The 17,007-nt window shown below is 38.0% G+C and overlaps 1 protein-coding gene across 1 annotated transcript; it reads right to left on the reverse strand.

Moving 5' to 3' along the window:
- Window positions 1-1,072: 1,072 nt before the first annotated feature.
- Window positions 1,073-14,994, reverse strand: LOC128700213 (myoneurin-like). The gene is made up of 5 exons (XM_053793268.2): window positions 14,765-14,994; window positions 10,109-10,195; window positions 8,587-9,528; window positions 6,244-6,327; window positions 1,073-5,755 (listed from the first exon to the last, which is right to left on the reverse strand). The coding sequence occupies exons 1-5, from the start codon at window positions 14,777-14,779 to the stop codon at window positions 5,351-5,353; spliced, it is 1,533 nt and encodes a 510-aa protein (XP_053649243.2). The 5' UTR covers window positions 14,780-14,994; the 3' UTR covers window positions 1,073-5,350.
- Window positions 14,995-17,007: the final 2,013 nt, after the last annotated feature.

Raw genomic sequence — 17,007 nt, forward strand, 5'->3', positions numbered from 1 at the left:
GCTATATTAATGCTCCACCTATTAAGAACCATGTCAAATGTTCTATTCTGTGTCAAACACTGTCCCTATAAAAGCTTGTACTGCAACCTGTCTTTCTTCTTCATATATGAGAGGTAATCAGTTTTGGTTCAAGGAAGTAAAAAGTATTGTACGAATGGTATATAATACCGACAAGATGAGAGTAAGACACATGTGCAACATCTGGGTATCTTTATTGTAGACGTTTCGCCATCCAGTGGCTTTATCAATACAAATTCCAGGACATAACTTGAAGACAGTAGAACTATGTACAGAAGATGAGGTAATCAGTCCCTCAACCTAGGAGTAGGTGCGAACAGCACCATAGTCGTGGAGATTCTGAAGCAGAAGAAAGAATCCTGGCGCTTATATAGTAACGTCAGGTGAAGCAGACGAGGGCAAATTCACTGGTAGGCGGGATTCCCCAGTGGAAGTAGGTCCGTCCCAAAGAGATGGGTTAGTTGTAGTAGTTGAAGTCGTAGTCGTGAAGGTTATGTACATGTCCTCAGAATAAAGATTCCATGATATTGCAGTGTCGGTATTATATACCATTCGTACAAAACTTGTCAGACACTGCAACATCATGGAATCTTTATTCTGAGGACATGTACATAACCTTCACGACTACGACTTCAACTACTACAACTAACCCATCTCTTTGGGACGGACCTACTTCCACTGGGGAATCCCGCCTACCAGTGAATTTGCCCTCGTCTGCTTCACCTGACGTTACTATATAAGCGCCAGGATTCTTTCTTCTGCTTCAGAATCTCCACGACTATGGTGCTGTTCGCACCTACTCCTAGGTTGAGGGACTGATTACCTCATCTTCTGTACATAGTTCTACTGTCTTCAAGTTATGTCCTGGAATTTGTATTGATAAAGCCACTGGATGGCGAAACGTCTACAATAAAGATACCCAGATGTTGCACATGTGTCTTACTCTCATCTTGTCGGTATTATAAACCATTCGTACAAAACTTGTCAGACACTGCAACATCATGGAATCTTTATTCTGAGGACATGTACATAACCTTCACGACTACGACTTCAACTACTACAACTAACCCATCTCTTTGGGACGGACCTACTTCCACTGGGGAATCCCGCCTACCAGTGAATTTGCCCTCGTCTGCTTCACCTGACGTTACTATATAAGCGCCAGGATTCTTTCTTCTGCTTCAGAATCTCCACGACTATGGTGCTGTTCGCACCTACTCCTAGGTTGAGGGACTGATTACCTCATCTTCTGTACATAGTTCTACTGTCTTCAAGTTATGTCCTGGAATTTGTATTGATAAAGCCACTGGATGGCGAAACGTCTACAATAAAGATACCCAGATGTTGCACATGTGTCTTACTCTCATCTTGTCGGTATTATATACCATTCGTACAAAACTTGTCAGACACTGCAACATCATGGAATCTTTATTCTGAGGACATGTACATAACCTTCACGACTACGACTTCAACTACTAACCCATCTCTTTGGGACGGACCTACTTCCACTGGGGAATCCCGCCTACCAGTGAATTTGCCCTCGTCTGCTTCACCTGACGTTACTATATAAGCGCCAGGATTCTTTCTTCTGCTTCAGAATCTCCACGACTATGGTGCTGTTCGCACCTACTCCTAGGTTGAGGGACTGATTACCTCATCTTCTGTACATAGTTCTACTGTCTTCAAGTTATGTCCTGGAATTTGTATTGATAAAGCCACTGGATGGCGAAACGTCTACAATAAAGATACCCAGATGTTGCACATGTGTCTTACTCTCAAGTAAAAAGTAGCTTCAATTCTATATATCAAAGAGCCCTCACCTAGATCCAGATACCTCCCTTGAAAGGACATTCAACAGGGAAGGAAGAAGATAGGAGACAGAAACAAAGATACATAATACACACATGGGGGTTCTATATGAAGTAAATGCTAAGTCTTCGGGGAGAAGTATAGGACTGAAAGACAGTGAATCTTGTATGAAGTGTTAGTTGCTACAGTTGCTCAATGCCAATAATGCAATTCTTTAGGGAGGTTCTTTAAAAACAGTTGCAAAGAATGGGTTTTTAGTTTTGGAGTGTATGTAAAAGAAAATTATAAATAAATATAGAAATGAATAAGGTGATGAGAGTATCAAAATCTGGATAATGAAAGATGGAATATCAGATTGAAGGGAAGGATTATTGGGAGTCGACTTGACAGCAGATGGGAGGCATCAGATTTGATCCAAAAGGGGAGGATAAGTCCAATTCCTAGAATCAAGAGCCACTCACCAGTGAACCCTAAAATAAACAAGGAGGAAAAGGGAGCTGGAGTGTTGATGCAGCTGTGGAAGGAAGCTTATCTGAAGGCAACAACACTTACGTGGGTGTGAGGACTTTAGACAATGCAGCAAAAAAGGAGGCTAGAGGCTGTAGAGATGTTATGTTTGAGAGCAATGAGTGGTTTGAATAATATGTAGAGAACTTCCAGCAAGCATGCATGAGCATGTTAGATAGGATTGAATAGAGACAAATGGTTTTTGGGACCTGACAAGCTGTTGGAGTGTGAGCTGGGTAATATTTAGTGAAGGGATTCAGGGAAACCGGTTATTTTTATATAGCCGGACTTGAGTTCTGGAAATGGGAAGTACAATGCCTGCACTTTAAAGGAGGGGTTTGGGATATTGGCAGTTTGGAGAGATGTGTAATAGGAAGGTATATATGTATATAATTGGGGTCCTGATATTCAATTCTATATGGAGTTTATTATATTATTTTATGTCACTTTTTATATTGTATCTTTTTATATGTTTCTAAACTGTTGTATCTGGGCGCCTCTGCAAAAACAGTGATTATGTACGAGTGAAGTGAAAGTGTTGAATGATGATGAAAGTATTTTTGTTTTGGGGATTTTTTCTTTCTTTTTGGGTCACCCTGCCTAGGTGGGAGATGGCCGACTTGTTGAGAAAAAAAAAAAATAGGTAAGTACACCTACCATCCGACTTACGACCTGCTCGACTTACGACCACTCGACTTACGACCGTGTTTTTTATGCCAAATTTCTGGGAAATAAACAATTATTTGTGTTGTACACAGTGTTTATCCTAAACCTTACAGTATAAAATACATACAGTACTAACAGCATAAAAAGTAAAGTAAAACATGAAATATCAAAATAAAACAATAAAATAAAGTCATTACAAAAATGTGATATTGATATTCAGTAGTAAAGTTCAACTTACGTCCATTTCGACTTACAACCAGTTTCTCGGAACCGAACTCGGTCGTAAGTCGGATGGTAGGTGTACTGGTTTTCGAATAGTTGTGGATGCATGGAACAATTTTCCAAGTAGGGTGATAGAGGCTAGGACCTTGGGTAGCTTCAAAAAGAGACTGGACATATATATGAGTGGGAAGGGTTGGGTCTGATTGGTGTGTGGGTACGGGAGTAACTTCTTGGGTAGCTTTGGGTAGTGGTAGTTTTGATAAAGACCTGCCTTGTATGGGCCAGTAGGCCTTCTGCAGTGTTCATTCTTATGTTCTTATGAGAGGGTCGAGTCCTGGCTCCTGCATTCTACCTCTAAACTCGATGAAGCAGAACAAGTGTGCAAAATTTAACTGGGTGTAGAGAGCATTAGAAAAGAAATAAGAACAGTTTCTTCTTTCCTCACAGCCATTACCTACAGGCAACAACTAGGGTTCATCAGTCTATGTCTGAGACCTGCATTTATGACAAGATTACACCAGGCATTTTTTTGAAGTATAGTACAACTTTTTTAATGACAGTATTATTTTACTGAAAAAAATAGCATAATCAAGGTACTGTGTTATGTACCGTCTCCTACAAAAGTTGAGGCATTGGTGTACAGTATATACAGTACCTGAATTTGAATGGATGGCACAAAAGACAAATATTAAGTTCATGTCCCTGAATATGAAATATTTAATGCTTATAGTCTATTTTGAAAGACTGTAAAGTGACAGTGCTCAACACTTGTGGCTTTTGACCTTGTAAAGGGCAGTACTGACAATCTAAGATAGACATACACTTCTAAATAATTTTTATCAGAAATCAGCAAGAATAAACTTTGTAGTGTTAACTAAGCATAGAAAATGTAATGAACATAACATGTTTGGCATCACAGAATTAAAACACTATAGTAAAATGCTGTCAGTGAAAACTAAAAGAACATTGATATGTATGGATCCATATATTTCCAAAAGGAAAGACAGATTAGTGTTCACATAAGCTTTTTCATCCCTATTTAACAGATCAATGCCACTGCAAGATCCCAATACTTGCACATCAAAACACATCACATGCATATCCCATAGGCTTTGAGAAAAGCTATTTCAATTACCACTTGGCTATGAATATTCAAATTCTTACTAACCAAACTCTTAACTTAAGAATCCTTTATCAAGGCATTGGCTGGTGCTACAGAAATGGCTCTGTATTCAGAATGGTCCGAAACCAAACTTCTTCTTTTAACAAACCAGCCATATCCCACCGAAGCAGGGTGACCCAAAATGAAAAACTTTAGTAGTGTATACAGGAGAAAGGGTTACTAGACCCTTGCTCCCGCTGAAACCAAACATGCAGTAAATATCATTTTAATATATTTTTAATCTTAATGACTGTTTCACAGAATTATAGAATTCTTAAGCCACCTGAGTACATGACAATCAACAGCCACTTACAACATTTCCTCATATTCAGTCTTAACAACTAACAAAAAATGACTTTTGTACTTTACTAGCCTAATCCCTTTGGTCTTGTTAATCAATAACTTGGAGCTACCAATGTAAAGTCCATATATCAGACAACAGAACAATAGATGCCATTATTCTAAGGGTGTATTACATTATCCTCTGAAATAAGAGGAAATAAATATGATAACCAATCATATCACTTACACTGATAATGCAGACCCCCATTGTTACCGTTTAATACGGAGTCCACAGTAGCAAATGATATAATGAAGAAGTAGCATAAACAAGAAATTCTCCAAATCTCTCAAGTCATAAGTTATTTTATGTGGAGCTCTGAAAATACAAGAGATACTAAAACTATACAATGCATGCTGTACATTTAGTTATGGGGTACTGTTTCACTTTTGCAGGGAATGGTTTACATATTAAACAGCAAAAAAAAATCTTTTAAATAATTAAGATTAAGGGTAAGTACTAAAAGGAACATGTTACTATCCTAAAGACTATCGGTGTCATTAAGTGCCTATGTGATTTTAAGATCATAAATTCTACTTGTATTGTGGAAGATTTAGGCTAGAAAAAGGCTAGAGTACAAGAATAATCCAAAACACTAACTCCCTATAAACTCACCTATTCTGTATTTACAAAGTCGACAAAACTTTCTCTGGGTGAGCATTTTTAATATGTTTGTGAAGATAGCCAATACGCTTTGCCTTAAAGCCACAATGCGGACATTTATGAGGTGTCTCAGTAGAATGAGTTTGGATGTGACGCTTCATACAATCGGGCCGATGACTGGTAAAACCACAAAGATGACATTTATGAATCACTGCATGCTCTTCTTTCTTGTGTTCAAGCAATGCTTTATAGGTCTCACAGAAATAATCACATTGTTCACATTTGTGTGGCTCATTGGTATGAGTGTGAATGTGTCGGTCTAAGTTCTCTTTCCTCTGATATGAGCGCTTACAGAAGTGGCATTTATATTGTTCTATAGGCTCAGAGGAGATGTGGTCAATTTTTACCTCGGTGATATTTGTTGGGACCTGCACAAAAGTAAAATGGAAAAGCAGTTAGTTTCAACTTTAAAGGATAATTTTAATACACAAACTTTACCAATGCCTCACAAGACCATAGGTATAGTATTTGTAAACTGGGAATACCTGAACTGAATTCTGACTTTACACTGAAAATTTATTTTTGACTTCCATATGAAAATTGAGATACATAGTTCTAAATTATATTCTTACCTTACAACAGGCACACTTGTACAAACCGTTGCAAATATAGGTGCCTTGATGCCAGTGAAGAGCTATTGATCCAAAGAATCTGACCTGCTTACTTCCTTAGATCAAGCCTCATTACCTTCTATTCCCCAGGAATGGTATGACCCCTATGGACTTAATGTTTCCCATGAAAAATAATAATAAATTAATAAATAATAATAACAGCAATAAAAAAATAATAAATATAAAAAACTAAGAAAAATAAAAATACTGTAGTAGTAATAATAATAATAATGTAAAAAACCTACCCTTGAATACTGAGCATCTGACTGGGAGGAAGTAGAAGTCTCGGCAAATTCCCCTGGAAATGCGTACAGATTCTCGCTTGTGTCCTGAAAGGGATAGCAAGTGATCTTAAATATTTACAAAAATCATGCAGTCATAAAAAATTATAGAAAAAATATTAAGAAAGCAAAGTCACCGGAATGTTGATTCATTCATTCATTAGAGATTCGCCGGTACTTCTGGCCCGGGTCTTCTCCATATGGTGACCGGAATGTTGATATTTGAGAGTTAATAATATGGCATTATGAATTACTTTAACCCTTTCAAGGTTCCCAGGCCCTCTCCCAGACGTTCTCAGGGTCACCCAAATTTAAAAAAAAAAAAAAAAAAAAAAAAAAAAATCTTATGAAAAGATAGAGAATCTTTTCCTGATCATAATGACACCAAAAGTATGAAATTTGATGGAAAACTTACGGATTTATGCTCTCGCGAAGTTAGCGGTCTTGACGATGTTTATGCATCGGCTATTTTGCCCACTTTGAGCCCTATTTTCGGCCAATTCCAATGTACTAGTCGACAAAAATCATAACTATTTCACTAGAACTCCATTTTTTCTATTGAATGAGTACAAGAAACCACCCATTTACTGATTTCAACTATCCAATACAGTGGTCAGAATTTAGCAATTTTGCCAATTTCACACAAATTTCAAAAGATGCCAATTTCCAAATAGGGTCCAGAATAAACAAGAAAGACATTCCTGGCACTAAAATAACATTTCCTCTGTTCATTAGTCACGTCCCCATGCCCCTCTTACATTCTTTTGCTTTCCACTTTGAATTTTTATTCTCACAAAAATATAGAAGATTTACTGTTATGCAGACTACTGTATTAGTGTAGAAATGGTATAAATAATATCAGCGCACTTGAGAAAGAATATTAGACTCACCAGTTGATGTGTATTGGACGCTTAGCATGATTTGTTTACTTTTTGAACTTTGGTAAAAATCGAACATTTCTGCTACTTTGAGCTCAATTTCAAGGTACTTTTCATTGTAAAACCAGTCAAAATCATCTCAATTTCGGTAATATGTCTTTCATTCTATAAAATGAGACCAGGAAAACTAGAATACAACAATAAATACCATACGAAAATACAGTGCAAATTCGCTGCTTTAATCCAAAAACACGGTCAAAGTTTTTTTTTTCTCATTACACACTGTGTGCTGCAGGATTTTTTTTATACTGCACACACTGACCACATAAACCCATTCTTTCATATGTAGGCCTACCAGCTTTCTCTCACTAGATTTGAGGGTGCTAGAATTTAGGCGTACTAGTACGTCAAAAACCCTGGTGCCTAAGTTGTACTAGTACGTCCGAAACCCTGAAAGGGTTAAAAGAAAAAAAAAATCAAATCAGAGAACAAACTGCATTACTGTGGATATACATCAAGTCAAAATCCATGATAAACACTACTTTACCAGATTGCTCAATGCAATCCCTGCAATGGCTTCATAAAAGTACACAACTAAAGCAAGCAGCAGATTGTCGAGACTTGGGATAAATACAGTGAACCTTCAATGTAGCAGATGTAATAGGAGGGAGGGATTGTCCATTAAATCTCAATTAAGAGAATGTTTTTGTATGATCGTGATAGTAACAGACAATACTGGATTAAGTGGATTTAGTCTGTTAAATCCCCCCAAAAAATTACCCAGCAGACTAAAACTTAGTTCATTAAATTCGAAGTCAATTTACTAAGCAGACCGTAGGAAAAAAAAAAGAAGAAACAAATTTGGATTTAACGGATTTTGTCCGTTGCTTCCAAATTTTGTCTGGTCACAGGTTTTTGTCCATTAAATCAGAAAAGTGTTGTTGTGCTTACGACAACATCAATATGTATATGGTATACTGTACTGTATACAGTATACCTGTATACTGTATTGAAGCTCTCTATACATATTTAATATGTACACATTATTCATTGGTACTACTACAGTACCTGTATTTGCAACTGAAAAGGAACAATGACTGTGAATTATTATTGTACTGTATATTTGAAAACAAGTTCTAAACCTGTACAGATAATACAGAGCAGTGGCAAAAGGGAGTGTAAGGTTAAAGGGGTAAGTTGATAAGGTGAATACAAAAGGTTATCAATCATCAGCTCACTACATTCCACTGCAATATAAATTTTTGTAAGGATTAACAACAGCATCTCCTGCACCTTTTATTCACAGTACTTTGCTCTAATACTGTATGATCCATATGAATTTGGAGCTTGTTTTCAAATGCAGTATAACAATAGTGGTAGAATACTGCATATACAGCTTTCATTAACAAAAGGTTTATAAAAAAATTACCACAGGGTGAAGTGTTACAGTCTCTTCTTGTGCCGTCTTGCCATCATACGATGGTCGGAGGTTCACGAGGCTGTCCAAAAGGTCAGGAATTTCCACTGATCCATCCTCAGGATGTGCTTCAAGTATCTGTGATCTATTTGCACCGATATACATTTTAACTTCTTGAATAACTTTGTCAACGGGTGTCAGGGATGGGGACATTTTCACTTCCTGAGTGTGTTCATGAGATGGCAGATCTGAAGGGCTCTGATACTGTGGTGTGGGAGAAGGCTGATGATTATTTAGGGTTAAGCTCAACTGGGTATGCGGCAAGGTGTCCAGCCGTTGCAAAGTGTGAGGTGGCACTGGTGAGAGCGAACTGTTTGTAACTGGGGAAGTCTGGGGCTCAGATTTTGGGGAAAAATGTTGAAAATGGTGAGACTGGGAGATATCATTGGGTGTATCAACAGTTAGGGGTAAATTTATCTCTGTAGTTAACTCAGATTCTGATTTTATAGGATGAGGAGATGGTACATGAGGATTAGAATTATCAGGAGGGTGTGTTGGAGGAGAAAGGTGCTTCTGGGAAATTGTTGGCAATCTCTTACGAACAGCTGTTCGTTTCCTCTTTTTGGCAGGTCCATTCAAATCTGTAGGTTTCACCGATAACCGTGTTCCAATATTATCATCATCAACCATCGATAGTCCTCGAATCCTGAGGCACTCTGCAGCATGAATGATACCCTGAATCTGTGTTTCCAACACATTGACTTCTCCAATATACATGAAATCCAGAATAGCCTCAAGTTCCTTGCAGGAAACATTGTTGAGAACCACAACAGGATTCAAACAAGGAGTCCACTCAAAAATAGCATTGAAATAATCACTGCAAGTTGATAGTACAAATTTGTGCACTGGATAAAATTGTCCTTCACATGCTAAGGTTGCATCCGTGTAACCACTCTGTAAAAAATGAGAAATTCCCTTCAAAAACAGAATGCAAATACAGTAATATTCATACTACCCCCTCCCCCCACATACACACGCATGCATTAGTAGGTGTGCGAGCACACTAATTTTCCACATTTTTAACCCAAAACAATATTAGATAACAATTTTTTAATTTTAATTTTAAGCAAGACAATGATGATTCACTAGAGCAAAATTTTTGCCTTAATTTAGCTAGTTTCAGGTTAAAATAAGTAAAAGTTTCCAGCAACACTGAGAAAACCATAAAAAATGCTCCATGTACTAATATATTCAATGATTTTTTATCTACTATATCAAATGTCTCCCAACAAGGTAAGTTGATCCAAGGAAACACACATACACCATCATTCATTCAATAACTATCTTGCCATGTGTGCAGACATCACAGATGAATTACAATCTGAACTTCAACTCCAACATCCCCACTCTTGCTTCAGAGTACAAGAACTGTACTCTGAGGCAAGTTCCCTTGAACCCTATCAAAAACAGAATTACTGTACTTATTGAATTACTTTTTTCTAAAATTTCAAACCGGATGTATTGCAAATTGTACCTTTCCACGCAAGCTTCCAATGGCCCGGCAGAAGATCTGTGAGTGTTCCATCCATTGTAGTGCCAGCAAATCACCATCCACCTCTTCCTGCAACACATTTTATGATTATAAACCTCAGGAAAATTAATGAGCACTTAAGAAGACCAATGCAAGAACTTTTCACTAACAGTTTTCAATATTTCTGTCAGATAAAGCATCAAGTTTGTAACAAACTTGTCCACTAATTTTTGCAACTTCTCTTCAGAATCTCTCAAAAGAAATGCATTTAAAGGAGTAATTGTGACAATTCCCACTTCATGTGACTCACTTCTCACTCCCACACCTCTTCCCCAACCATGGTGACATTACACATACATACATGTATTTCTTTTACTGGAAAATAGTCATCTCTTCTATAAACCCTAACCTGAGCCTCACTTTCTGCATAAAAAAAAAAGTCTTTAATGCTTTTAATAACCTTCAAAATATTCCAAACATCTGCAACATCTACAACACTGATTCCCTATCCTCCCTATCATATGCTTTATTTAACGGTAACACTACTAATATATTTATACGCAGTTTATATTTAATAAACAGTGGTACCCAGAGTTTCGTACAGCTCCCAACTCGAACAATTATGTAAGTATATTATTGTAAGTGTTTTTTGTAAGCGTATTTTTGGGGGTCTGAAATGGACTAATCTAATTTACATTATTCCTTATGGGAACAAATTCATTCGGTAACGGCACTCGAAAAGCCTTCTGGAACGAATTATGGCCGAAACTCGGGGTACCACTGTACAAGTCAAATCAACACTGCAAATATAGTGGGAACAGAAGTAGATAAGGTCATCCTTTTCCCACCATAATTTAAAGCCAAGAATGGGGTATTGATTGAGTTCTTCAAGTGGGCATTCAAAATCTTCAGTGAAGAATTCCTGAAAAAGGAATTAAATTATAGTAGTGTCCATCAAGAACACCTTCACTAGTCTTAAATTTCCTCCATATATATTTCTACTCTGCAAACATAAGGCTGAAGATGTACACTGCAACATCAGGAGACAAGATAACATATGAAGGTGCAGATCACTCACAGGTATTGCCAGACACTGTGTACCCCATCCTCCAGAATCCAGCAATGACATCTCTGTAGCCTCCACAAAAGCCACATGAGACTTCACAAGGACCTTGACTAAATACACTGCTCCCAAGAATGCAAAAGTGTAGAAAATTTTGTATGGAGGTGACAACAGGGTATACATCAGTGAGACAACTAAAAGTCTACCAGTCCATCTACAGGAACACATGATTGTTCTTCATACAAATACTACTTCAGCTCCTACATACAGCATCACAATTCACATTCACACTTCATGGCATAGGAAAAGCTGAATTTCAATACCAGGAATACTACAGAGGATATGATGCTATGTACATTTGGTATGTACATACTTGACAAAGCCCAGTGTTGGGTGAATTGCTGTACAAATAAAGATCTCTGCATTTGTATCTTTCACCAACTGTCAGCTACTGCCACATTCTCCAACAACAGCACTACCAGATGCACCAGTGGATTGGTAAAGTCATCAACAGACATAATTTGTGGAAGAGAGGCATCACGCTCCAGTTCAAGACAGTTTTAACTGTGATCTAATAAGGGTCTTCGGGGCAAGGGAGGTATACTAATTTGGAAAGAGGTAACTTTCCATGCTGAAGTTAAGCATCACTGCTGCCTTAGTTGATAAAGATCATGTTTCTGGTTCAATCAGGGTCAGTTCCAATTTTCACAATCTATTTAGAGAAATATTCATCAGTGACTAAGAAAAAGTCTTATGGTCTTATGTGCAAGGGTTTGGATTGATTTGTCCGAGAATATTAACACCAACAAAGACCTTCCTTTTGCTGATTCAATTTTCAATCTACCTGGAGTCTTGTTTTGGGAGTGACCAGCCCTGTAGCTTGTTACTAGACCAGGCCTCCTGACTGCTTGCCAGATCAACCAGGCTGTTAGTGCCAGCCATGCACAGTCCAACGCCTGCACCACAGCTTGGCTGATCAGGGACTGAATATGAATCTATCAAGTGCCCTCTTGAAAATAATCACCATTTTATTGGCAATTGTCCCTTATGCTCAGTGTGCCACACCTTTCACTGTCTGCCAAACCTCTTGCTTTCATGTGGACAGACTTTAATGTGCAAGTTCAGGCCTCTTGCTTTCACATGGAGGGACTTTAATGTGCAAGTTTGGGGCCAAACCCTTCAGAATTTTTACAGTGTAGATTATGACATTTTTTCCATCTAAGTTCCAAGCAGTACAGTTCAAGATATTTTAAGCATTCCAGTACTTAAGATGTTCATTGGGATATCAAGTTCTTCATATGTTTAGTATTTCTGGTGGCACATGGACATCCTATGATAATCCTCATCATTTTGTTTTACAATTTTTCAAGACCTTAGAGCTTTATATCTAACTCAAGAGCAAGCAGGGGCACAACAGAGTCAGTTTGTGATCTTGATATACAAATAACCCTCACATAGGAGACCGAAATTTTTGATAATGTTCTAGTCTGACTTGGACTATTAATTAGTCACTCCGAAGCGCTTCTGAGTGACTAGTTAATGGTCCAAGTCAGACTGAAACATTGTAATAAGTTTCAGTTTCCTATGTGCAGGTCATGTGTGTATTGTTCTAGTCACAGTATTGTGCCTTTTAATTCTTTGTGATCTTGATGCAAGCAAAATACACCACTTTCACTGTACTCCCATTAGCACTATACCCGAATGAAACTATCACTCAACTTTGTATTTGCAATAAAATTAGTCCGCAAGTCCAAATAGAGGGGCCTCAAATCTGAGATACAGAGGTATCTGCATCTGGTCACATATCTGAGAGACCCATCATGCAACTGGATCCTATGGACTGTGCCTCTCTCTAGGGGAGGACACCTATTATGCATCTTCATTTCCAATGCAAAGATTATCAACTGAAGGTCCTGACACTGTCCCCAGGTAGTATCACTAAGGCGAGACATTAGGTAGCTTAGTAAGTTTATTTAGGTACAGGTACACAAAAGTACAATTATCATACACTGTAAATTACCTAGGATAACCCAAAAATGTCAGACAGTAACTTGTTTGGGTTATCCTATGTAACAATTGTATGACAATTGTACTTATGTGTACCTTTACCTAAATAAACTTACTAAAGCTACCTAAATACATGTATAGGAATGCGTATGTGTGTGACTGTGGTTGGGGGAGGGTTGTATCTGCCTAGCATGGACCAATAGGCCTATTGTAGTGATCATTCCCATTTATGTTCTTATGAATTTAAACCATAGTTAAACACATTTTGAATGTTGAAAAATCTGGCAATGTGCATTATTGCTGTATAGTCCTTGTGGCTTAGCGCTTCTTTTCTGATTATAATAATAATAATGTGCATTATTATATGATCAGTAAAGCCACACATATAACGACTGAGCTGCCTTGGGACAGCATTTAGGAAAATCAATTATTAGGATACTAAATAAGGTTGAACTAAAGACACCTTGTGGGGTTCCTAATTCATAATACTTACAAAAACAAATAATTCATTTCTTTTCTGCAGTATACAGGCAATGTAGTTTACATATAATAAAATATTGCTATGCACAAAAGAAAGCCACCAGTATGCAGTGCATTCAGCTCACTCAACTCACACACTGAGATTCGTGGTTCGATCCCTGGTACAAGTGGAAACATGGGGGGGGAGCGTGTTTCCTTAACACACTTGCTGTCCATGTTCACCTAGCAGTAAATAGGTACCTGGGTGTTAGTTGACTGGTGTGGGTCGTATCCTGCGGACAAAATTAACCAAATTTGCCCGAAATGCTCTGCATAAAAAAGGTCTTTCTATATAGTAGTATGTCATTGATGTCAGCTAGGCCTGCATACCTTGTACATGTATGTACTTGTAGTAAATAAAGATTATTATTATTATTATTATTATTATTATTATTATTATTATTATTATTAAGACTGCTTATGAACTAGGCATGGGTTATTAAGTACAAGTTTTAAATATGAGTTTTAAATATACAAAAAGAGAGGTAAATAAGTGAACAATTGTATCATTTTATGTATTAATACTTCAATATATAATTCAGTAACAGAAACCAGATTCAGTAAGTTTATTTAGGCACAGGTACACATAAGTACAATTATCAGTGTATTACTTAGGATAACCCAAAAAGTCAAAGTGATTTATTTCCATTGGGCCCCAAATTAACTAAATCATCCTATTTGACTGTGTTAGGTTATCTTGGGTTAGATTATCATCCTTAGTATGCTTGTAAAAATAAACTGTTTAATGCAGACATCGCAAAAATACGAAATAATTTGAAGAATTATCATGGGAAAGTCTAATTCTTACTAATAACTGACCAAACAGGGACACATCAAAGATATTTTAAGTTTACTTAGGCACAGGTACACATAAGTAGAATTATCATAGTGTAAATTACCTAGAATAAAAAAAAAAAGTCAGTGACTTATTTCCATTGGGGTCCTTGTAATATCTTATTATTCAAACCTTAAAAGTTAAAACAACTAACTCAACTGCAATATATATTATAATCAAACATCATTTAGATCGTGAACCATCATAAATGCTTAAAATAATGAGTATAAATTACCTTTATAGACGCCATAAGAGCTTAGCGGCCTCCCTCGTGCTGGAAGACTTACTCACAAAAACGAGCAATAAGAGGAGTCAGCCCGGCCTACACTGCACAATTATCACCTGGCGTGGTTGTCGTGCTCTTGCAACACTACCTCACTGCAGAATGCACTTGCAACAACACTCGGGGACACCAAGTTACAAAAATTAACAAAAAAACATGCTTTCAAGAAATGCTCTATGACTTCATTTGTTTATAAACAATGTGGCGACATCTGTTGCTTAACACCATCACTGTTCTGGGCGCCCTACTTGAATACTTGATAATAATTATCATCTTTATTTCTACAAGTACATGTAAAATGTATACACACCTAGATGACATCAATGACATACTATATAGAAAACGCCTTGTTATGCAAAGCATTTCGGGGAAATTAGGTCAATTTTGTCCCCAGTTTTAAAGTGTATATCATTGATGTCCTAATCACAAAGAAAGTAAAACTATTGAAAGTCAATTTTTCACAATGAGAACCTTCATAACTAAGGACGCCAAGCCCATAATGATTCTCTTCTCTCTAGGCTGGGATACTACTGTACACTAACTGCCCCCTTCAAGGCTGGCAAAATTGCTGACCTGGAGAATGTACAAAGAACTTTCACAGCACACATAAGTACGATAAAGCACCTAAATTACTGGGAACGGTTAAAGTCCCTTGATTTGTATTCCCTGGAGCGCAAGAAAGATACATGATAATATACACTTGGAAAATCCATGAGGGATTAGTACCAAACTTGCACACGAAAATCACTCCCTACAAAAGCAAAAGACTGGGCAGGAACTGCAACATCCCCCCAATGAAAAGCAGGGGCGCCACGAGTACACTAAGAGACAACACAGTAAGTGTCAGGGGCCCAAAACTGTTCAGTTTCCTCCCAATATACATAAGAGGGATTGAAAATTTAGACACATGTGCAACACCTGGGGTATCTTTATCGTAGACGTTTCGCCATCCTGGCTGTCTTCAAGAAGGCGCTGGACAGGCACCTAAAGCCAGTACTTGACCAGCCGGGCTGTGGTTCCTACGTCGGTTTATGTTCGGCCAGCAGTAACAACCTGGTTCATCAGACCCTGATCCACCATGAGGCCTGGTCTCAGATCGGGCCGCGGGGGCGTTGACCCCCGAAACCCTCTCCAGGTATACTCCAGGATGCGACCCACACCAGTCGACTAACACCCAGGTGCCCATTTTACTAACAAGTGAGCAGGGACAACAGGTGTCTTAAGGAAACACGTCCTAATGTTTTCACCCGTACCAGGGATCGAACCCCGGACCTCAGTGTGTGAGCTAAGTGCGCTACTAATCGAGCTACGGACACCTTTGAGATAATCAGTCCCTCAGCCTGGAGGATGAGGGATTGATTTCCCCAAACTCCTCACTTTCACCTCTTCTTTCCACCCGAGTAGCGTCACTGAAGATTAAGGCACTTATGCAACATATGGGAATCTTTGAGGAAATGTTTCGCCACACAGTGCCTTCATCAGTCCAATACAAAGAAAGGTGTAAGGAGAGAAATTTGAGGTAATCAGTCCCTTAGTCTGGAATCGAAGTGCTCAGTCAATCAGTCTTGTAGAAAGTATAGCATATGGCCGGAGAAGTGGCTTATATACTGCAGTCAGGTGAGTGGAAGCAGGAGCAGGTGGGATCACAGTGGGACCATCCACTAGTGTAAGTCTTCTACTTTCCAATAGTTTTCTTCTCTGTATTGGACTGAAGAAACCACTGGCTGGCAAAACGTTTCCGTAATAAAAAAAATCCCAAATGTTGCACAAGTATCTCATTCTTCACCTTCTCACGGTATATACACCAACAAGTGTATTTCTCTCTGCCTGTATATGCCTGGGAGTTTATTTTAATCCATATTTTAGCTATTCAAGTGTTTTTGACTGGCGGTGAAAAGGTTACTTGCTGCTATAGTTAGTTGGTTAATGGGGTTTAAATCCTGTCGACTACATGATGATCATTAAGGCTGCATGTAACCTTTTTACTACCAGACAAAAATACTTGATCCTAAAATAGGAATTACAGTTAACTCTCAGCCTATATAAACATATATGCATCTTTAATAACCCTCGTGTAATAACGTTGGTGGAATTACCGACAATATGTTAGGTAAAATATACAAGTGCATCTAATGTGATATTTTACTGTGGCAACGTTTCGCTCTCCAGGAGCTTTGTTAAGTCGTAACGGCTTG

This window comes from Cherax quadricarinatus, chromosome 74 (genome assembly GCF_038502225.1).
Source record: "Cherax quadricarinatus isolate ZL_2023a chromosome 74, ASM3850222v1, whole genome shotgun sequence".
NCBI classification, from domain to species: Eukaryota; Metazoa; Arthropoda; class Malacostraca; order Decapoda; family Parastacidae; genus Cherax; species Cherax quadricarinatus.

What these genes read in the sequence shown, in the direction of transcription:
- LOC128700213 (XM_053793268.2), bottom strand. An exon ending in TTGGAAGCTTGCGTGGAAAG is followed by an intron (nt 9,529 to 10,108) that starts GTACAATTTGCA and finishes CATTTTTTACAG; the next exon opens with AGTGGTTACACGGATGCAAC. An exon ending in CTGTAACACTTCACCCTGTG is followed by an intron (nt 6,328 to 8,586) that starts GTAATTTTTTTA and finishes TATCCCTTTCAG; the next exon opens with GACACAAGCGAGAATCTGTA.